The sequence below is a fragment of the Esox lucius genome, chromosome 25 (genome assembly GCF_011004845.1).
Source record: "Esox lucius isolate fEsoLuc1 chromosome 25, fEsoLuc1.pri, whole genome shotgun sequence".
NCBI lineage: Eukaryota > Metazoa > Chordata > Actinopteri > Esociformes > Esocidae > Esox > Esox lucius.
In genome coordinates, this window is record NC_047593.1 from 20125358 (window position 1) to 20149103 (window position 23746).

The 23746-nt window shown below is 43.9% G+C and overlaps 2 protein-coding genes across 4 annotated transcripts; one reads left to right on the forward strand and one right to left on the reverse strand.

Annotated features, from left to right (window-relative positions):
- Nucleotides 1–8391: 8391 nt before the first annotated feature.
- On the forward strand, nt 8392–12446 carry LOC105020820 (CD209 antigen-like protein C). 3 transcript variants are annotated; one of them, XR_004575468.1, is made up of 6 exons: nt 8392–8597; nt 9282–9368; nt 9500–9847; nt 10031–10167; nt 11787–11896; nt 12158–12446. XR_004575468.1 is itself a non-coding variant. In XM_034290934.1 (6 exons), the coding sequence occupies exons 1-6, from the start codon at nt 8444–8446 to the stop codon at nt 12288–12290; spliced, it is 816 nt and encodes a 271-aa protein (XP_034146825.1). In that variant the 5' UTR covers nt 8392–8443; the 3' UTR covers nt 12291–12446. The 3 variants fall into 3 exon arrangements, 2 of the variants coding, with proteins under 2 accessions (XP_034146825.1, XP_034146826.1); XM_034290934.1 differs by having other exon boundaries at nt 9707–9847; nt 11733–11896; XM_034290935.1 differs by having other exon boundaries at nt 9707–9847.
- Nucleotides 12447–15655: 3209 nt separating this feature from the next.
- LOC105020829 (C-type lectin domain family 4 member M-like) lies at nt 15656–16219 on the reverse strand. Its single transcript, XM_020043696.2, has 2 exons — nt 16177–16219; nt 15656–16041 (listed from the first exon to the last, which is right to left on the reverse strand). Exons 1-2 carry the CDS (start codon nt 16202–16204, stop codon nt 15656–15658), a joined length of 414 nt encoding a protein of 137 aa, XP_019899255.2. The 5' UTR covers nt 16205–16219.
- Between the last annotated feature and the right edge of the window lie 7527 nt (nt 16220–23746).

The following is a 23746-nucleotide window of genomic DNA, read 5'->3' on the forward strand; positions in this document are numbered from 1 at the left end:
GGTGTCATGTCTGATAAATATATGTCACAACAGAAACACAGAATGGTGCCTCATTCTTAGCAGTGGGCAATACAGGTAATGAGGTGTTTTAATACATTACAGAAATTATTCCACTAGTAGTTCCAACTGTATTGTATACAAATGTAGTAGGTACTGGCAGACACACACACACACACACACACACAAGCACCTCATAATCTAACAAATATCTGTATCCCTTATTCTGCTTCCAGATGATGTTTTCCCTCTTCAGCACTTACCTCCTCCCTCTCCTCCTCCTCCCTCTCCTCCTCCTCCCTCTCCTCCTCCTCCCTCTCCTCCTCCTCCCTCTCCTCCTCCTCTCTCTCCTCCTCCTCCCTCTCCTCCTCCTCTCTCTCCTCCTCCTCTCTCTCCTCCTCCTCCCTGGATTCTAGACTCCAGCATCAGAAGAAACAGGACTAGAACTGAGTGTATTTACACTATGACTTGTTCGACTCATTTTCCAGACAGTCCTTTAAGTTGTACTGGCTGGCGTCACGATATACAGAGGGAGACGGAGGCAAGCGCAGAGTTGAAGGGGTGTTTTGTGAAAACAAACAAAAACAGAGTGCCGTGCATTACAGAATATCACCCGGAGTCAGGAACACAAAACCTGACATGAACAAACACAATGACCGACAAAGACAAGGAGAAAATGGCTGAATGAAATACACAGACTAACAAGGAGAACAGAAACAAGTTGGCTCACCTACATTGTTAGCAGGCTATTTTCCATGACTGTCAAACCTAAGGAATTTAGCCTGTTGCTCCACAAACCACTGTAGCTACAGAAAGCCATTTCATGTCCGGGTTCAATTTGATGTGTGAAACAAATAAAAGAAATGACAAAATGTTGTGTGCCATTATACATGGGTTAGGTCACGTTAGCTTTTGCTCCAGCCTGAAAACAACGAAAACGCTGTCCCTTTCAGTCCTTCTTAGGATCCACTGGAATCCATGGAACTGTGGTCTTGTTGTTCAGATGAGATCAACCTTTAGTTCATGATAATAACTGACTATATAAGGAACTAAACAATCAAACAAGCCAACTTTCTTAGTTCCAACACAAAACTGTATTCACGTATTATGTAAATGGTATTCAAATTAAACTGTTGTCACGACAACTGTTGTAGTATCAACAGGCCATTAGAGTCAGTGGAACGGAGACTGGTCTAAGAGTTTCTCCCCCGGCCGCTGAAGGACGGCTCGCAGTTGAAAGCGACTGATCGACCGTGGCCAGTCGGGAAAGTATCTCACTCAGGATGTGATCAAAAGTTTTGATTATACGATTCCCTTTTTTCTTCTTCATCATCGTCTTCTAAGCATTTGGACACTTTAATTTCCTTTGATTAATTCCTTAGTTCCAATTCTGTCTCACTGAAAGGAGAGGAGATTGATCTGCCTCTTTCACAGCGGTGTGTGTCCTGCTCAGTACGCATGTTATTACTGAAGGAGGAGTTCTAATCTAGATCACACCCCATTTTTCCATCTGCGGGGCTGCGTTACCGTATCAACGCCCACGATATTACAGCAACGTCAAAGGGAGCGTTACAAAATCACAATGTCCACGGCAGGGTTTGAATCCAGCACGCTGCTATTTCAGCCAGCCCTCTGTTCTCGCCTCCATCCTCTTAACAGTCTGACCGATTAATAACAATAAACAACAAATGCACCGTTTTAAATGCTAAAGCAATAATAGCGTTACAGCCCCGTCGTGACAACGTTACAGCCCCGTCGTGACAACGTTACAGCCCCGTCGTGACAATGTTACAGCCACGTTGTGACAGTGTTAAGTGGCTCTCTGCTCTGCTTGGCCACCCAATTTGCTCAGAAAAGGGAAATTGGTAAAAAGATCTGAAACACATCTGAAACACACTCTCCTCAGGGCCTTTTTTATTTCCTCCCTACTGACCCTCTCTCTCTTCATCCACCTGTGCCCTCCTGTATTCCTCCTCTCGCTATCTTTATCCCAGTATTCACTCTTCCACCTCTCCGCATCGACTCTCTCCATCTCTTTATCTTCTGTCCCCATCTTTCTCCACTCTCTCCATCTCTTTATCTTCTGTCCCCATCTTTCTCCACTCTCTCCATCTCTTCATCCCAGTGTCCCTGTGCCTCTTCTTCGTTCCTTCTGACAGTGTCCATCCATCATGTAGTCATTAAGATAGATACTGTTTCCTCCCAGTGTGTGTGTGTGTGTGAGTGGGTGACAGAGTGAGTGTGTGTGTGTGTAAGAATGTGTTGCCTCGTTGTGTGTTTGTGTGTGAAGATTCACTGTGTTTGTGTGTGTGTGTGTGTGCTTCATTGGATACTGGGCCTAGTTTTGAGGCACTGGAATTCATCCAGCGGGGAGAAGAATAAGAGAGACTGGTGAAAGAGAGAGAGGGAGGGAAACCAAGCTAGGGGAGAGAGAGAGAGGGAGGCAAACCAAGCTAATTAAGGAGGAGGAGCTGAGGAGCTGAGGAGAGGGAGAAAGGGAGAGATTCAAACCAAGTTGAAATGTTCAAATGAAACTGAGAAGGTTGTCCTGAGATGCTTGTACATGCATCCACACACAGAGAGAAAGGTGGAGGAGTGAAAGGATGGGAAATGAGAGAGAGAATGAGAGAGAAAGGTGGAGGAATGAGGGGATAGGAAATGAGAGAGAGGTGGAGGAGTGAGGGGATAGGAAATGAGAGAGAGGTGGAGGAGTGAGGGGATAGGAAATGAGAGAGAGGTGGAGGAGTGAGGGGATAGGAAATGAGAGAGAGGTGGAGGAGTGAGGGGATAGGAAATGAGAGAGAGGTGGAGGAGTGAGGGGATAGGAAATGAGAGAGAGGTGGAGGAGTGAGGAGATAGGATATGAGAGAGAAAGGTCGGGTCACTGTGTTCCAGGCTAAGTACAAAATCTTAAATGTCAGACTGTAATGTAAAAACATTTTACTGAACATAAGTCTGCACTGAACACCACATAAAGGCTCCTTTAGGCTGCATCATTTAAATCAAAAGCTATTTATATATGAACATGCTAATGGATTTGCTCCACTGGTTTTGTTTGCAGGGCATTCTTACAGGCCTACGTTTTGCTTAAATTGCCAGAAAAGTAACTTAAAGTGGATCCAGTCTCAGTGTTCACTGTAATTGCCTACCGGAAGTTGCACACAAGTTTCCACTCAGGAGACAAGACATTTGCACTGTACCCACAAAAAGAATTAGAAGGAAAATTGGTGTTATAACTGTTTGGTTCGACAGTTTCCTCTCCAAAACAACATGTGGTCTCTTGCATCAGTGTGAGCCACACAGACATAATGCTCATAATAAATGTAACAACAAGCTTTTTACTAAGTAAATAGGTTGAAATGCCTGTGAAAGGTTAATCAACATATGTGGTAATTTAACATGTATTACCAATTAATCACTCTATAACTGGACTTAATATTAAATATTCATCTCAAAAGTGTAGCACTTTTAATGCCTGTTTGGAGAGCACACACCAATAAAGCTCTTACCGTGTGTGGGTGTGATTTTATGTGTTGAGAGGAGTGGGTCATAAGTGTCTGGTTGTGTGTGTGTGTGTATTGTATAGCCTTTTATTAATTAAAAGGCTTGATAATCCTCCTGGTTGTTTTTAGCATATTGTCTCCCACTCGCCTGCTCTCTTCTACAGGGGTGTGGCGGAGTCGCTGATATTTTTAAGGAGCACGAGGGTGTTAGAACACCTGAAGCTGGACATCCCGAGGGACCGCAGAAGAGGGTGGGACGGATGAGAAAAGTGAGGGTGTGCTTTTGAAGTGTCCGCCGACAACAAGTCAAATACAACCAAACCTCATGGGTGTGCGCCCGCGATGGATTTAGTTTGAGTTTGTCTTATTTTACGATGGAGTAATTGAAAAATACAAATACAAGGCCTAAGTTTTGCTTAAATTGAGTTCTCCTCCTCCTCCTTTCTGTCTTCTTTTTCTCCTCCTTGTTCTTCTCTTTTCTCAGAATCTACCAGGTTGCTAAGACGCGGGTGCAGACCATGTCAGGGACACAGAGGAGGTTGGAGTGCGATAGAAAAGCACCGCCGGGCATCAGCCATTTACGGCGGGGTGAACAAGAGAGCAGTTAACTCCGGGACCTTTACCCAACGACGATGGTACCACCGGGACCTTTACCCAACGACGATGGTACCACAGTGGCCTTTACCCAACGACGATGGTACCACAGGGGTCTTTACCCAACGACGATGGTACCACCGGGACCTTTACCCAACAACGATGGTTCCGTCGGGGCCTTTACCCAACGACGATGGTACCACCGGGACCTTTACCCAACGACGATGGTACCACCTGGACCTTTACCCAACGACGATGGTACCACAGTGGCCTTTACCCAACGACGATGGTACCACAGGGGCCTTTACCCAACGACGATGGTTCCGTCGGGACCTTTACCCAACGACGATGGTACCACCGGGACCTTTACCCAACGACGATGGTACCACAGTGGCCTTTACCCAACGACAATGGTACCACAGTGGCCTTTACCCAACGACGATGGTTCCGTCGGGGCCTTTACCCAACGACGATGGTACCACCGGGACCTTTACCCAACGACGATGGTACCACCGGGACCTTTACCCAACGACGATGGTACCACAGGGGCCTTTACCCAATGACGATGGTACCACCGGGACCTTTACCCAACGACGATGGTACCACAGGGGCCTTTACCCAACAAGCCCAAACCAACCCCCAATCCTGACGACTATGATGACAGCAGCTCGTCGAATGACAAACACACATCCTTTACAAGACACGCCTTCCCCTCTCTGTCCTGACAAAACGGATCCCAAGGACTCAAAGGAACCCAGGAAGTCCACAGGAAGCAGGAAGTCCACAGGAAGCAGGAAGTCCATAGGAAACAGGAAGAGCAGTACGATTCTGTTCAAAAACTCAGGAAGCAGGAAGTCTCGTTCTAGCTCCAAGTCCATAGACCTGTTCTCGTCCCGTAGGAAACGTCGCAGCACCGTAAACAGGAAGAAGATTACGGCGGCACGGGAGAAGAGGTTTACGTTCGTCTTGGCGGTGGTGATGGGTGTCTTTGTCATCTGCTGGTTTCCTTTCTTCTTCAGCTACAGGTAGTCTCCAGGTTTATCCTTTGTTCTGTTTGGTGTCATTTGCGGTTGGAGTTCTGTTGTAGAAGGATGATTTGATCAATTCATTGTATTTTATCTGTCTACAGCCTGTATGGAGTGTGCCGGGCGCCGTGTGAGATCCCTGAGACGTTGTTCAAGTTTTTCTTCTGGATAGGTTACGTCAACAGCTCCCTCAACCCAGTCATCTACACCATCTTCAACCAGGACTTCAGACGAGCCTTCCAGAAGATTCTGTGTGAGTCGGGGGAAAAGATATTTCTGAACAGACGCAGATGACATTGGCAAATCAAATGAACCACAGTCACCATAAAAATGACATTGTTCAGACAGAAACGGTTCCATTCTATTGTGAATCTAAACCAATGGATGCTTTGCAATTTGGGACTTTTTAGGTGGAAAGAAAAAGTCCCCTAAAAATGGCCGAAAGGACAAGATCCCGGATACAGGCGGCTGAAATGAGCTTTCTCCGCAGGATGGCTGGGCGATCCCTTTGAGATAGGGTGAGAAGCTCGGTCACCCGGGAGGAGCTCAGAGTAGAGCCGCTGCTCCTCCACATCGAGAGGGGTTAGCTGAGGTGGCTTGGGCATCTGTTTCGGATGCCTCCGGAACGCCTTCCTGGGAAGGTGTTCCGGTCCCGTCCCACCGGGAGGAGACCCCGGGGAAGACCTAGGACACGCTGGAGGGACTATGTCTCCTGGCTGGCCTGGGTACGCCTCTGTGTCCCCCTGGAAGAGCTGGAGGAAGTGTCTGGGGAGAGGGAAGTCTGGGCATCTCTGCTTAGACTGCTGCCCCCGCGACCCGGCCCCGGATAAGCAGAAGACGATGTATGTATGTATGTAGGTGGAAAGAGATTTTCAGGTGGATGTTTTTGAGAAGCATTGCTGAGGATTGCTGTTAATTGGCCTCTTATATTTAGGTCATTTCTACTATGCTGTGAAAATACCTTTCTTATTTATAGTAAAGTTGTTTAATAAAGTGGATTTCAAAGGTTTGTTAATGAGGGCAGTTGTCCTTTATTTGAAAAACTAATCTTAAAAGGGAATTAATAAGCATTTTGCACTTCTTTTCATTGAATGTAGGCGATTTTGCCAACTCCCCGGTCATTCCTCAACTTCTGTGAGAAATATAAGACCTACAAATATTACTTTGTAGTCCTAGTTAAAATCTTCATAATTTGTCCAGTTCCTCCTTTTTTCACATGAATATTGTATTTATAATAAATAAATGCTAACATTTAATGTGTGTCCCTGAAATCATTCCCACCCTGTTGGGTTGTAGTAGGTAATTAAAAAGCACTTGTCACATTTTTAACAACAGCTAAGTAAGTACTTCATCTTCAATCAATGTTACATTACATTTCCCTGTATGACTCCTTCATAAATGTCTTACCTGTTAGGTTAAATTAGACAGAGAATAAGTCAAGCTCCATCATTTTTAAATATGCTTGATGGAGATGTACAAATGCTACTCGAAGGTTCATCATCAATGAGAGCTGAAACCCGCTCAGTCACAAAGCTATGGATAACATCCACTCTGTATGCATAACCTAACCTAAACACATCCACCCTGTATGGATAACCTAACCTAAACACATCCACCCTGTATGGATAACCTAACATAAAACACATCCACCCTGTATGGATAACCTAACATAAAACACATCCACCCTGTATGGATAACCTAACATAAACACATCCATCCTGTATGGATAACCTAACATAAACACATCCATCCTGTATGGATAACCTAACCTAAACACATCCATCCTGTATGGATAACCTAACCTAAACACATCCACCCTGTATGGATAACCTAACCTAAACACATCCACCCTGTATGGATAACCTAACCTAAACACATCCACCCTGTATGGATAACCTAACATAAAACACATCCACCCTGTATGGATAACCTAACATAAAACACATCCACCCTGTATGGATAACCTAACATAAACACATCCATCCTGTATGGATAACCTAACCTAAACACATCCATCCTGTATGGATAACCTAACCTAAACACATCCACCCTGTATGGATAACCTAACCTAAACACATCCACCCTGTATGGATAACCTAACCTAAACACATCCACCCTGTATGGATAACCTAACATAAAACACATCCACCCTGTATGGATAACCTAACATAAAACACATCCACCCTGTATGGATAACCTAACATAAAACCCGTCAACCTTTATGCCCATTTGTGAATTATTATTTAATTATTTAAATAATTAGTATTTTTACTCAATTAATTAGCAAGAGAAAAGTACAAAATTCAGTTTTTATGATATAGCCATTGACAATTTAATGTATTTCCTTTTAATTCATTTTATTGGCCAAGAGCCGGCAATTACCAGCTAATTGAAATGCTGATGTGTGTGTCTGTTTCAATCTGTTATTCTGAAAGAGGAAGGGAGAGGGCCTGGTTTCAAGACTATGTAGTCAGCATTGAGTTGTTCAGCAGATAACGAAGAAACAATGTACTATTTTTTGAATTTCAGCAGTTTACTCTCTCTGTTTGTGAGCTTGAGGTTAAATTTGTTGTAACCTGACCACAGACCCATGTGTCGAATCCCCATTTCTGAGGAGCTTTGGACTAAAACAGCAGGCCATTTCCTTCCTCTAACAGAATGACAGAAAAAAACACACAGCGAAGACATCAAGTAGTTAGGTTGAATTATGACTTTCAAGATGTGAATCTGTGACTGGGGAAGTGGTACCTTCGCAGCTCTTTCTATGAATTTGCTCATGCATATTTGCACTTCTGAAGCCTTGAGAGGTCCTACAGAGACGTTCAGTGGTTATTGATTATGGAAATGATTAACCGTGCAGTGTAAACTTGTAGAAAGCTCAAAATCTTGACCATTACCATTCTGATCAAGCCACCCCTGAATGACCACTGTCTGAGACATAGAGCTATTCTGTGAACATTTCATTGTGAGAAAAGCTGTTAGCTGGGTAAAAAGCTGGGTAGTTAATGTATTTACAGTATCTCACAAAAGTGAGATACCTAGGGGAGTACTCACTTTTGTTGCCAGCGGTTTAGACATTAATGGCTGTGTGTTGTGTTATTTTGAGGGGACAGCAAATTTACAGTTTTACAGCAAATGTAAAGTTATACAAGCCGTGAGTGTGTGCGTGAGTTGTGAAAGGGTGGTGTCATATGAAGTCACATGGTGGTGATAATAATCAAATTCTAGGGGGCAGTTCCCTATTTAATAATGCATTTAAATTTACCAGAGAACCAGAGAAGTGAAACAGTTGAAGTCAATGCACTTGAGAACAAGTGTATCAGGATGTCAGAGAGAGTCTATGAACCTATGAGCTCAATACGACACGAAGAGAACACACCAGATGACATGAAGACCATGGATATTGACAAGAATGTATATGCAAGCCTGAATCACATGAAGCCCAGCAAAAACAGTGACGTTTCTGCTCAACATTCAGGTAACAGTTGATCCCCTGTGTGCACCGCTCGGCTGACATTGGGTTACATATATTGACATAGGCTGACATATATTGACATAGGGTTACATATATTGACATAGGCTGACATATATTGACATTGGGTTACGTATATTGACATAGGCTGACATATATTGACATGAGGTTACATATATTGACATAGGGTTACACATATTGACATAGGGTTACACATATTGACATCAAGTTACATATATTGACATAGGCTGACATATATTGACATAGGGTTACATATATTGACATTGGGTTACATATATTGACATAGGGTTACATCTATTGACATAAGGCTACATATATTGACATTGGGTTACATATATTGACATAGGGTTACATCTATTGACATAAGGCTACATATATTGACATAGGATTACACATATTGACATTGGGTTACGTATATTGACATAGGCTGACATATATTGACATAGGGTTACATATACTGACATGGTTTCAAATAACACCCCATGAGAGGTTTTGAAAACAGTACAATATTTGTGATTCTGGGACTCAGTTGTTGTGTTTTTGTCCAAATAAAGCTTCTGTATTTTCCTCTTTGCTTGAAAGAGCAACAGGGCCCAGACGGACATTAAAATGCTTCAGTGTTTAATGAAGATGTTATGATAACATTTCTGTTACATGTTTGTGTTTCAGTTTGGAGGAAACGTTTCAGGGCTGCGGTGTGTCTTGGGCTGCTGTCTGTTGTTCTGCTGGCTGGGAGTTTATGCTTGTTACTCTACCGTGAGTTCTGTGTGTTTGTCTTCTTCCCAATTATCAACACTGATGACTGTGATTTACATGTGTTAATGATTGATTACAATGGAAAGTTCACAGATTTGGTGCCTGTTTTTTTTTTCTCTTTGTACCTGCAGTTAACTTCCCAAAACGATTCTCATTTCTAGCCAGTGAGGCCTCCCGATTCCTGACAAAATCAGTTTCCAAGATTGTTTGGGGATCAGTTAGCTCAAAAAGAGTGAACTTGGTGAAATCCAACTTCATATGAAAATATTGTCAGTATGTCTAATTGATCCATATTATTCTACAGAGAGAAATCACATGGCCATTTACTCTTTCTGCAGAGAGAGACCAGCTAGAGGTCAACTACAAAAACCTGATTAAAGAAAAACTGCAGCTACAGACCAACTACGTTAACTTGACTAAAGACCGAGACAAGCTTCGGAGTGAGAACGAACATCTGAAACTATCTTCGGCATTAAAAGGTAATTTTCTTTGGCAAAACTGTGATTCAACGCGTGCGGGAAGTAGGGGCTCCGGGGTAGTTGAAGACTCAGCTCATCCATCCAGTCAAACGTGTGTGGTCAAGGCTGGCACTGCATTGGACGGGTGTATGATACTATGTGAGTTGATATAATGTGGCTGAAGTAGGGCCTTTATGGTGACAGGGTGTCAACCAGGATGGCTGTCGCTCGGGAGCAGATGTTACTACGTCTCAGCCGAGTTAAAAACCTGGGACCGGAGCAAACAGGACTGTCTGGAGAGAGGAGCAAACCTGGTGACCATCAAAAGCCCTGAAGAACAGGTGTTTTTGAGTGCGATTGTGTGTGTGTGTGTACCGGGGGTGTGTTGTGGGGACATTTTGCTAGTCCACACTTTTAGAAATTGCCTTTTTAGACTCTGGGTTCTAATGAGGTTTAGGGTTAGAATTACAGTTAAGATTAGGCATCAGGGGACAGGTTTAGCGTTAGGTTAAGATTAGGAGAAACGTTTGGTTTAAAAAAACAATGCGGTCCTAAAATAGTGCTAAAACAGCCCTGTGAAGGACGCGGGCCGCTGTTGCGACAATTCTCTGATGAGACGCCCGTCACTCTAGTCCAAACAGCGGTACAGCTGAACACCCCCTGTCCTCCACCTGGCCCACTCTCAACGCCCCCAGTCAAACAGTCCTGGCCCACTCTCAACGCCCCCAGTCAAACAGTCCTGGCCCACTCTCAACGCCCCCAGTCAAACAGTCCTGGCCCACTCTCAACGCCCCCAGTCAAACAGTCCTGGCCCACTCTCAACGCCCCCAGTCAAACAGTCCTGGCCCACTCTCAACGCCCCCAGTCAAACAGTTCTGGCCCCATCTCAACGCCCCAAGTCCAACCGTTCTGGCCTGGTCTCAGCTCCCCCAGTCCAACAGTTCTGTCCCCGTCTCAGCTCCCCCAGTCCAACAGTTCTGTCCCCGTCTCAGCTCCCCCAGTCCAACAGTTCTGTCCCCGTCTCAGCTCCCCCAGTCCAACAGTTCTGTCCCCGTCTCAGCTCCCCCAGTCAAACAGTTCTGTCCCCATCTCAGCTTCCCCAGTCCAACAGTTCTGTCCCCGTCTCAGCTCCCCCAGTCCAACAGTTCTGTCCCCGTCTCAGCTCCCCCAGTCCAACAGTTCTGTCCCCGTCTCAGCTCCCCCAGTCCAACAGTTCTGTCCCCTTCTCAGCTTCCCCAGTCCAACAGTTCTGTCCCCGTCTCAGCTCCCCCAGTCCAACAGTTCTGTCCCCGTCTCAGCTCCCCCAGTCCAACAGTTCTGGCCCGCTCTCAGCTCCCCCAGTCCAACAGTTCTGGCCCCGTCTCAACGCCGCCAGTAAAACAGTTCTGTCCCCGTCTCAGCTCCCCCAGTCCAACAGTTCTGTCCCCGTCTCAGCTCCCCCAGTCCAACAGTTCTGTCCCCGTCTCAGCTCCCCCAGTCAAACAGTTCTGTCCCCGTCTCAGCTCCCCCAGTCCAACAGTTCTGGCCCGGTCTCAGCTCCCCCAGTCCAACAGTTCTGGCCCCGTCTCAACGCCGCCAGTAAAACAGTTCTGGCCCGATCTCAGCTCCCACAGTCCAACAGTTCTGGCCCCGTCCCAGCTCACCCAGTCCAACAGTTCTGGCGCCGCAAACACTTGCAAGTATAATGAAATAAGTGAGCATGTTCTATTTATCTCTGTGTGTACGTTTAAGAGAAAGAGATAAATAGAGAAAGAGATACAGATGAACAGGAAATGAGAGAGGGAGATACATAACAAATAATATAAAGGGGGACTTCCTGTTTACATAGAATTCACAGAAATGATGTAACTTGGTTATGTCGTCACTTTTTCATTTTTCATTCTTTTATTTCCATTTCCGTTGGCAGAGAGAGAGGAGTACTGGCCAAGTATTAACCATGATGTCTCTCCTCCAACCACAGAAATTTGTCAACTGGATGTGTGGAGTGAAAAACTACGTCTGGATTGGTCTGACGGATTTGGCCACTGAGGGAAACTGGAAATGGGTGGATGGAACCCCACTGACCGCAGTGTAAGACTCTTTAAACGGGACGTGCATATCCTGAATCTGTCATACTGATATTGACAGGTTGAAATGCCAGGACGGACATTTCACATTTAAGATAGTGACCTGTTTGTGTAAGAACAGTTTAAAACAGCAGCCCTGAAAATTCAGTCTGTTCGGGTGGGATGAAATTTTTTAATCCAGATCAGAACTTCAATGTGATCATATTAATCAACCAAATAATATTTGATTGATTGAACAAACAATTCTCTGTTGTTTGTTTCACAGGTATTGGAATGAAGGAGAGCCGGATGGTGGTGAAGCTGAGAACTGTGGGTATTTTTACTCCTGGTCATCAGACTCTGGTGAATGGTGGGACTCTTCCTGTTCTGACACACATAGATGGATCTGTCAGAAATAGGGTTCTCCAAAGGTGCTCTTTTTGCAACACTGATTGTTCGAAGGCCGTAGAACATTTTCTCTAAGAATATTTTGAACCGAAAACCGGCACACATTCATATTGGCCTGCATTCACTTTCATGTAAAATGTTTTATTCATTAAAAATATCTTAAAATCGCATTTTGTTTTTATTATCATGGTACATTAATGCTAGCGTTATATATTGAAGATGTTTGCCAATGCATTTGATATTGCAGGACCATTTTCTTATTCTTATTTTTCTTATTCTGTGGTGGAGGATATCAGTATATATTATTGTGTAGCCATATAGCTCTACAAATGGATGTGCAGCCACATAGATCTAAAAAAATGTATGTGCAGCCATATAAATCTAAAAAATGTATATGTAGCCATGTAGATTAATAAATGGATGTGTAGCCATGTAGATTTATAAATTGGTATGTGGTCATGTAGATTTATAAATGGATGTGTAGCCATGCAGATCGATAAATTGATGTGTAGCCATGTAAATTTATAAATGGATGTGTAGCCATGCGGATTGATAAATGGATGTGTAGCCATGTAGATATATAGATTATTGTGTAACCATGTAGATTTTATGGAGCAAGAGCAAGACAGTTATCCCTAATTGCTCGTCCTCCCCTTGGGAACATTCCCCCGAGGTCGTTGCTGTAAATAAGAATTGTTTCTCCATCAACGTGCCTGGCTAAATAACGGTAAAATTGGGTGTTAAGCTAAACCATAAGGCATTATATTGACATACCACCCTTGCTGTCTTTGATGGGCAGGTTCCGCTTTCTGTACTAGGATATTGCCTCTGATCCATTTATGGTGGTTGTGTCACTGGCTTGCGCCTGTGCTCTCCCATGCTGCTAGGCTATCTGTGGTGGGAGGGGCATCTGGCAGGGCTACGCCCAGCCTTGTCTCAGGGTAGTTATTCATCTGTTCATGTCCTTTTGGTAATCTGTCTACAAGCTCTCTTGGTCCCATTCTAGATTTTTCTAGTTGTCCTTTTTTTGAAGTCTAACTGGTTGTGTTACTGGTCTAAAATCATAACAGCTCACATGGCGCCGTTGACATTTTGGTCCCAACCTCCTAACATCACCTATAATGCCAAGTGATATTAACATTTTCCCTGGGTTAATGGGACGAATATTTTAGAATGAAAAGACAACTGACATTTACATCTACCCCTGTGAAGTAGAAATTCTTCTGACCTGCTTGTCATTCAAACTTTTTAATATCTCGATGATCAATCCGGCCTTAAAAGGATGGGCCGGTGCTGGATCAGCCTTGGACATTTCAACAAAATCAACATTTTAGTCGTTTCCTTTGCTTGAATTCTCTCTGACATGTTCCACAAATCGCACAGAATCTGTCTAAACTGTTCGATCTGTACAAATTGAACATCGGTGCCTTTTGAAGGGGTTTGTTTGACACTAAGATGAAAAACATCACCACTGCTTATGTTCCTGCTACACAACAAAGTAATAAGCAGTGACAGGAGTCGCATGACAAATGTCCACTACAGCCACCTGGCTCACACATGTCAATCATACTAAATATCCAGGAGTTGAAATGTGCGAACACACCATGGATTCCTTATGGGGGTAAGATGAATCTACTTTCACCCGTCTAAGTCGAAAGGTTATGATATTGCAAAATAAAACTGCAAAAACTTTTGAACAATATGTTTAAAGGTTACTTTCTGGAGGGGATAATTATGTCAAAGGTGGTGTCAGATTCATTTTATTTTGGAGTAGAGAAGATAGAACAGGCTTTTGTCACAGTCGTTCTGCATAGAAAAGACACACCAGACAGAGTCCTGGGGTGCCAATAACAGCATAACTGGTAACGACAGTTACATTTAATTGAAGCAGGGGAGGGGGTGACAATTAAAAGTAATAAAAAACTTGTTATGTCAGTCAGCTTGGATGTATTAGTCAAATTTACCGAAACATTTTGAATTTATTTTCCTTCTAAATGTATCAGAAACCAATTCATAAATATTCCTTTAAAATCATCTCGTGCCATATCCTCCTGAACTCCCAAGACACAATAGCCTTGATCTTCCAAATATGCAACATATAACTGCACCCTTAGTGATTATTTTCCACTGGCAAATGATTTATGAGGACCTACATTAAACATCCGCTAAATAATCTTACGAATCATTATTAAAAACTGTGAAGTTGTTAACAAACATGTGAATTCCCATTACAGAAAACCTTCCAAGCCTGGAGGCCCCCACAAACTAATAAAATAATAATAATGCAGGGATTATTACAAAATGTGGAAGGTGGAAACATAATAATGAAAACGTAATAATGTGGTGCATTATGTAATAACCAACCAAAATAGATGGCTTCATTCATGAAAATCATTATAACATAACAACGTTTATTTAACGCATTCAAGCATGATTCATACTGAATCAAAACTAATTTAAAGTACCAATCTACTGAACTGATTGTATCTTTTATTGGCCAAAATCTCATCAAGTGTCACTTTATTCCTTGGTTAATAGAAACTGTACTTGTGGGTTCAACTGCATGACACTCAGTGTTATACTGACACAAAGTATTGGCACACACACACACACACACACAGCTCTGCCATTAAGGATTATGCAAATTGTTACTGTATTTTGACCAATATGGAAGAGTAAATTCTTTCAAGTTCTTTATTCTCTCAATGCCCAATTCTGGTATATTTAGGCAAAGAATATGTACCACACCATAGTGGTTAACCTGATACATTAACAGACAATTTGAAAGAAAAGACAATTGATTTATAAAAACAATGAATATACAAATACAAGCCTGTTTCCAAAAAAGTTGGGACCCTGCGTAAAATTGCAAATAAAAACCGAATGCAATGATGTGCAAATCATTTAATCCTTATATGTCATAAAAAATTATACAAAGACAACATTTCAAATGTTGAACAAGAGAAACGTTAAGGTTTTTTGACAAAATATATGCCCATTTTTAATACATTTTCAAAATGATCCCTGTCACTTGCCTTGTTTAAACTTAGGAGGACATGAGGTCTTGGTCCACACCTCCAGAGTACCTGGCTTGAAAGACTCATTGCTGTCCCTGTCCAAAGTCCCCCTGGTTGTGTTGCAGATCAAGACAATACCTGACGATTTCAGCTGCCACTCTGCTGACCCCCCCCACTTCCTAAATTTTGGCCTTCTCAGGGAGTTTTTCCTAGCCACCGAAATTCAACACTACTGTTGTTTGCTCCTTGGGGTTTAAGGCCGGGTGTTTTGAAAAATCACTTTGTGACAACTGCCTGATGTTAAAAGGGCTTTATAAATAAATGTGATTAATTAATTGATTGATTAGTTATTGATAAACTTAACCCAGCGGCTTTTCACAGATCCAGTGGTTGTCGCGGTAACATGGCGCATCATTCCAAGCCCTCAGCGGGCTGCCATCAACAAGGTACAAGTGAACACAATCCTCGGTTCCTCCCGCGTTGCTTGGTTCCCCTTGGTTCCAGTACCCAGTGGTCAGTGTGGTACCGTCCACCCACATCCAGGCCCCCTCGGCGTCCGCGCTTGTCAGGCCGAGCCAGGCTCCGTAGTTCAGGGATTTCATGAAGGCCTGCTCCTCAGGGCTGGTGATGACGGCCAGGTCGGCTCCTCTACCCTGACAGTCCCGTCTGCTGTTCTTCCAAGTCCCCTTCTGAGTGGAGATGAAGTAACAGCTGCGAGCAAACCTCTTCCATCTTGGTGGACATCCTTTTGGGTGAAGACAATGGCAACTAATTAACAATTAGCATTTTGTTCCTTTTAACTTTTTTTGTTCAATACATTTTATAATGCTTGCTTGTAAATTACTATCAAACAGCACAGTCATTTATAAATTATACTCACCTTTTAGAACTAATGATTGTTTCAACATTTCTGTTTCTTGCAGTAGCTGGTCCCTCTTGTTAGTCAGGTTATTCAAGCTGTTCTGTTGTAGGTCTCTATCTTTAGTCAGTGTGTGGTAGCTGGAAAATTGGTTTCTCTCTGCAAAATAAAGCAATCGATGGCTGAGGTAACAGCGGGGGGGGGGAGTAAAATATATATTCAAATGTATGACTTTGTACCACTGTCGAGATCAGGACCAAAATGTTAAGTCATTCTGGGAGTTGGAAGAAATTTGGCGAAACCTTCGAAATTGACCGGAAATCAAATGAAATGTAACCCAACCCTGGTGATGAAACCACTGATGACGACGCCCACCAAAGGGCAGTTTGGTCTCAACTTTTATGTAATTCTCATCTGTAGCAGGAATTCCTGTTCAGGATCCCACATCCGAAGTCTGACACAGGCTGCTAATACAGTCACACACCGCAATTCATTTGATGCCCACCTGAAGTGGAATAACAGCAACAAACAGCTGTCAGGAAAACTATTTGCCATGACAACATACGTGCCATGGAAACACCAATAATACACTCCGACGATATGGAGACCTTTAGTATGAAATTGAGACCTTAAGTATGAAATTGAGACCTTTAGTATGAAATGGAGACCTTTAGTATGAAATGGAGACCTTAAGTATGAAATGGATACCTTTAGTATGAAATGGAGACCTTTAGTATGAAATGGAGACCTTTAGTATGAAATGGAGACCTTTAGTATGAAATGGTTTGGGCCCAAATTAATGTTTTGAAGCATTTAGCCATGGACCTTTATACAAAATTTTTCAGGTTTTATTTGTACATTTCTGAAAACCAGTATATTTACACATTTACACCAGTATATTTACAGTAAATGCATATAAAAAATGTATATATGAAATTGAAAACTCACGTTTGATTAACAGGCCAACGATTCCAGTCAGGACAGCAGACAGCAGCCCCAGACACACAACCGCAGCTATGAAACGACTCTTCCAAACTAAACACAAGACATTATCAGATGTTAATCGATAATGCATTTGTATCAAGTTGCTCTTTAACGCAATGAGAAAAATGCACAAGCTTTACTTGGGCTACAAAATGGAGTTCAATCATCTCAGATATTCTACTGGTTCACTTTAATATAATACTGGTCTAAACATAATGGCAGAGGCAAGTCACCTGAGACAATTGTAGACAACTATCAGAATCCAGCACTCTAGAAAAGGATAAACTGTTACCTGAATGTTGAACATAAAATCCATCCTTCTTGCTGGGCTCAATGGATATTTTGTTGATTGGTGTAAAATCACCAACACCAATCATTTGGATCTCACTGGGTAAAATTTCTTCATAAATCGCCTCCAACATATTTGGATGTTACATGTTCAATTAACTTTGCATCTGCTTGTAGGTTTATACCATTTTACTTCTCAGGCAACAGTGTGAATCCTAGTTCTGACCTGATTGAAGGGGAACCTGTCAAACCAGTACTCTGCTGACCACCAGTACCCTTAGTTTCTGACAAACCAGTCAAACCAGTCTTTGGACTCCAGACCAGGACTCCATAGATATAGAATCTATTGAACTGAAATCCACAGAACGAGAATCCACAGATCTAGAATCCAAGGAACAGGAATCCATAGATCTGGAACCATTGAACTGCAATCAATATATTTTGGGTCCATAACCACGACAGCTGAACTCATGAGAACACCCAGAGTTACCAGCAGTACATTTTGGTGGATTCTTTATTTACTTGACAGTTTTTAGGAAACAACACCACATGACTAGCACACTTGATTCTACCATGTATGATCACAATAAAATGTATATTTGTTTGTAGATTAAAATAAAAAGGTCAGAATAGCAAGAGATTTCAACCACTCATGCCGACTATATAGAATAATAAATCTGTCGTGGAATATAACCTGTAAGGCTCATCTTATTTAATCCGCAGCCTAATAAACGACATGGTGTCGTATCGGAAGAAGAATACAATGTAATGTACAGATGCAAGAGCATGACCATGTTGAGGAGACAAACTGATAGTTAATAATATTATATTGTATTAACATGCCTTGTTTTTTCACTAGCCCAGGATGACTTCCTGCTATTAGTCAGAGTAATTCATCCAGATGGAATTGTTGTCTCTCCCTTCTTCAGGAAATCTCTCAATGTTATGGCATGGCATCCTTCCCCTCTCTCTCACCCAGTCCCTCCCTCCTTTAACCTCCCCCCTCTCTCTCTCTCCCTCTCTCCCCCTCTCACTGCCCTCTTTCATCTCAGTCTGTCGAGACATTTTACAAAGGTCATGTTCAAGGATTCTCATCATAAAAGTGTACCAAGTCATTGTGTGTGTGTGTGTGTGTGTACGTGTGTGTGTACGTGTTAGTGTGTGTGTACATGTGCGTGTGTATGTACATGTGTGTGTGTACATGTGTGTGTGTGGTTACATGTGTGTGTGTGTGTACATATGTGTGTGTACGTGTTAGTGTGTATGTACATGTGTGTGTGTACATGTGTGTGTGTGGTTACATGTGTGTGTGTGTACATATGTGTGTGTACGTGTTAGTGTGTATGTACATGTGTGTGTGTCCCTAGACATCAATAACATTTTGCTGTAATCGCTCAACCTGATCACTTGATTGACAGGAAACAGGGCTCAGGTGTCCCAACTATTAGGGGTTCATGTTTCTGTGAGTTCTTTCCCTCCCTTTTCTCCTCTGTCTCCTTATCTTTTCTCAGCAGTCCCCCTCTCTCTTATGTCTTCCCTCTCCTCTTTTCTCTCATTCTCTCTCTCCATCCTCGCTCTCCTCCTCCCTCTCCTTCCTCCCTCTCCTTCCCTCTCTCCTTCCTCCCTCTCCTTCCTCCCTCTCCTCCCCCTCTCCTTCCTCCCTCTTCTTCCCTCTCTCCTCCCCCCTCTCCTTCCCTCTCCTTCCTCCCTCTCCATCCTCCCTCTCCTCCTCCCTCTCCTCCTCCCTCTCCTCCCCCCTCTCCATCCTCCCTCTCCTTCCCCCCTCTCCTCCTCCCTCTCCTCCCCCCTCTCCTTCCCTCACCCCCCCCCTCTCCTCCCCTCTCCTCCCCCCTCTCCCCCCTCCCCCTCTCCTCCCCCTCTCCTTCCCCCTCTCCTTCCTCCCTCTCCGTCCTCCCTCTCCTTCCCTCTCTCCTCCTCCCTCTCCTTCCTCCCTCTCCTCCTCCCTCTCCTTCTGGTCATGTTCAGAACCACTTTCCTATCCCCACAGCAGGCTATAGATCATATTGAACCCAGTCGGTAGGCTGAAAACACACATACAAGCTGGTGGACATTTCTGCTAAACACAATCACACCATCACACACTCACACAGTGTGCTGCCATCAGGTTCCTTGAGTCACAACCGTGTCAATCAACAGACACGGTTGTGTGTGTGCATGCGTGCCCGTGTTCGCCCAATCACCCTCTCATGACCCAAAGTGCTTGCGATGGGAACAAACACAATTGATGTCCAAGATGAAGAGGAGCATGATCATGGAGTTCAGAGAGGAGAAGGATGGGGAGGAGGAAGAGGAGGTGGGGAGGAGAAAGAGGAGGTGGGGAGGAGGAGTTCTTGTGTGACCAACTGAAGAGAATATTAAGACGGTAGTTCTGTACATAGGGCTGTCATAGAAGCACATCTTCAAACCCCCAGAACAACAGGACAATCACACCTGGGATTACATCCAGAGTGGTGAAACAGGACAAATTAAAACACAATGAAATGTATTTTCAAAAGGCTGCAATCACCATTTAACACATTAAATATATACAGTACATTTTTACAGAATTTTTACTTGTTTTCCGTTTTGATTGTCTGTTTGATTCTTACAGATCCCAGCCTGGCATTCTGTCCAAATTGCACACTCAGTATTCTATGTGTCTTCCATCTGCGCACTCCGTTACGCTCCAAGCTTTGACACCACTGAAACACTGTCCTGGGAAATAACAATTGTATTAGGTCAAGTTTTGTATTTTCCAGTGGCTGAAATTAAGCGCTTTTGGCCACATGTTTAACGAACACCTTCCCAGTGGGGCACGAGACCAGGGTCAGACCCAACATCCACCAGCATGGCAATCTGATCCATGACATCCGGTAACGTCCCTGAAAATGAAACACTCCCTCTCATATCCCTCCCCCCTCCATGGTTCTGTCTCTCTGAGACTCTCATATCCCTCCCCCCTCCATGGTTCTGTCTCTCTGAGACTCTCATATCCCTCCCCCCTCCATGGTTCTGTCTCTCTGAGACTCTCATATCCCTCCCCCCTCCATGGTTCTGTCTCTCTGAGACTCTCTTTCTTCTCTCTCATTCCATCTTTCTCTCCCCTCTGTCCTTCCTTGGCTCTTTCTTTCCTCTCTCCTTCACTTCCTTCTCTCCCATCTTTCATTCCCTGTCCTTGCAGCCTTTCATTCGTCCCTTCATTCGTCCCTCTTCCTACTCCCGGGCAGATGCCCTTTTTATTGTAATTGTTCTCTGCAAACCCATGCTTCTCTGTTACCCTAACACACAAAAACACACACACACCAGCGCGCACACACACACACACACACACACACACACAGCACTGGGAAGGGTCAGCCAGGACACAGGCGCTCTGTGTGGGAGACCAGATGCATCAGTGTATTACTCCAGATTGAATCTAGCCCTGTGGTGCTTTCATTCCCTATACTTTAATTCACTATGCTGGAACCTTTCACACACTGGAGTTGGCGGTTTGACACTGGAAGCCTCTCTCTCCTGTTTCTGCATGTCCTGAGATCGAAGAACATACTGCTGTTATTATTATGGGATTCAACCCGCACCCGTGTCGTCCTAAGAACCTCACACATTAGAACCTCACATTACATTCATCTGTCCATCTGAGTGTTCTTCCCGGAGTCCTGACCAGACTTGACAGGTGTTAGATCCCTGGGGTCTTTTTGCTAAGTTTACTCCAGCAAATGAGTTATTATCTTGACAGGTACTTCCTTGACATCTTCCAAAAACCAACCACTGCAAGGTGGAGGTAGAACGGGGTGTTCAAAAAGGTGGAGACAGCACAGTGTTCTCCAGGAAGGAGGAGGTAGAAAGGTGTTCTTCAGGAAAGTGGAGGCAGCACAGTGTTCTACAGGAAGGTGGAGGTAGCACGGTTCTATCCAGGAGGTTGGAGGTAGAAAGGTGTTCTCCAGGAAGGTGGAGGCAGCACAGTGTTCTATAGGAAGGTGGAGGCAGCACGTTTATATCCAGGACGTTGGAGGTAGAAAGGTGTTCTCCAGGAAGGTGGAGGCAGGACGGTGTTCTCCAGGAAGGTGGAGGTAGAAAGGTGTTCCCCAGGAAGGAGGATGTAGCACAGTGTTCTCCAGGAAGGTGGAGGTAGCACAGTGTTCTCTGGGAAGGTGGAGGCAGCATGGTGTTCTATAGGAAGGTGGAGGCAGCATGGTGTTCTATAGGAAGGTGGGGGTAGCACAGTGTTCTTCAGGATGCTCTGCTGTAATAATGCACATTAAAGGAACCATGGGTTCTGCTCTCCATGAATTCTGAAAGAGAATGTCAGGCTGAAGTAGGAGAGCGGCTGGGTAAAGCGGGAACACAGTAATCCATAACTCATGTCAACATCACAATGAGAGTGTGGGTTGGTGAGTTTGTCCATCCAACCACATCCTTAAACTCTCTCAAATCTCAGGGATTTAGTGGCTTGTCTGGTGGACAGTGAGCTCCTGACAGCCAGGTCTGCTTTAGAGGGAAGTGGGCTCTTGGTCGGGTCCTGACAGACAAGTCTGTTTTAGAGGGCAGTGGGCTCTTGGTCGGGTACTGACAGACAGGTCTGTTTTAGAGGGCAGTGGGCTCTTGGTCGGGTCCTGACAGACAGGTCTGTTTTAGAGGGCAGTGGGATCTTGGTCGGGTCCTGACAGACAGGTCTGATTTAGAGGGCAGTGGGCTCTTGGTCGGGTCCTGACAGACAGGTCTGTTTTAGAGGGCAGTGGGATCTTGGTCGGGTCCTGACAGACAGGTCTGTTTTAGAGGGCAGTGGGCTCTTGGTCGGGTCCTGACAGACAGGTCTGTTTTAGAGGGCAGTGGCCTCTTGGCCATGTCCTGACAGACAGGTCTGATTTACTGTGGCCGCTTCCATTAGCAAGGCTGTGCTTACTGAGCTGGTTCATTGTCAGTGTGCTCCTGTTTTCCATCACTCACGCTGGTCAGGTAGTCTGCCACTTCGTACAGCTTATAGCCAAATAGCATTTAAGCTAACTGTCTCTCAACCTAATCCCTCTCCTTCTATTCTTCACCTCCAACATTTATCCTTTCTCGCCCCCCCCCATCCCTCCAAGTTACCGTTCTTCCCTCCCCCTGTTTTGCATTCCTCCTCCCCCGCTCCCATCCTCCCTGTAATTCTATTTTGATTCAACATAGGCGCACATGCTAGCTGCGAATAGGGTCAGCGTAGACTAACAACCGTCTAAAGCTGACATGGAGAAGGACAAATAGAAAGAAAATAAAAAGAAATAGGACGCGTTTTGACTGTACAGCCAGAAGATAAACAGATACATACCTATTCTAATCGTTCCATAACATAAACTTCGCTTTAAATGACTGTACAGCCCAGTGTAAGACCCCAAATGGAATATTATCATCATTCAACAGTTGTTTCACCTTGGTTTCAATTCTGAAGTCAGTTGTTTACAGAAGCACATTTCTAAATCAATATCAACCAAAGAAACCAACGCACAGTAGACTGCAGCTCTCGTTCGGCACGCCTCCACAGGCCCTGAACCCCAGGACGCCAGGGTTCGTGCCGGGTTGAAGTAGGTTTCACCTGAGTGGCGCTTCTCACCGGTGAGCAGATTCACCGGCATCGGTAACAACTGGTGGGACTCGGCCGTCCCTGTGAGCAGGTTTGGTGGTTTGTGTTTACAATGTTTTTCATTGAAGTGAAGTGTGCTGGAAGCTTGTGTCGTGAGGAACATCAAACATAACTCTTTGATAAAGAGAGGAGCTCCATGGTTGATTGGAATTAACAGCATAGAGGGTGGTTTGCATGTAGACAGAAGATAACTAAAAATAGCCAGGACAACATCTTTTCAAATGTAATTCTTATTATTTTTAACAATATGCATGAGAATCCAGGGATTAATGTATAGCGCATGGTAATCCTCGGGTTTCAGTGCCCTATTGTTTTGATTAAAAAATTACTTCATTATTTAAGTGAGTAAATTCCTTTCATTAAATCTTTCCACAACACAGCCTTGTCAAAAGCCTGTGATGAGACGGGGCTAGTTGATAAAAAGACAGATCCGATTAGTTGCTAAACAGACAGATCTGATTAGTTGCTAACCAAAAAGGCTGGAACATATTTTGGGATGCTTATATTAAAAAGCTGTTTTGAATTCAATTAATTTCACATTGCTGATTTGCTTTGTTGACCAAGTCAAAAATTGGATTTCACAAAATTTAATGGGGGAGAGGTGCATTCTCTCAGTTACTCCTCTAGGGACAATTAACCATTAAGATTGATTCTCAGGTGGATAGGCTGATCAATAGCCTTATATTAACCATTAATATT

Excerpts from the sequence above, each read along its gene's own strand:
- LOC105020820 (XM_034290934.1), top strand. The coding sequence starts at position 8,444 with ATGTCAGAGAGAGTCTATGAACCTATGAGCTCAATACGACACGAAGAG. Across the intron at positions 10,168-11,732 it reads TCAAAAGCCCTGAAGAACAG|AGAGAGAGGAGTACTGGCCA; the intron begins GTGTTTTTGAGT and ends TTCCGTTGGCAG. Across the intron at positions 11,897-12,157 it reads GGAACCCCACTGACCGCAGT|GTATTGGAATGAAGGAGAGC; the intron begins GTAAGACTCTTT and ends TTTGTTTCACAG.
- LOC105020829 (XM_020043696.2), bottom strand. The coding sequence starts at position 16,204 with ATGTTGAAACAATCATTAGTTCTAAAAG. Across the intron at positions 16,042-16,176 it reads ACAATCATTAGTTCTAAAAG|GATGTCCACCAAGATGGAAG; the intron begins GTGAGTATAATT and ends TTCACCCAAAAG.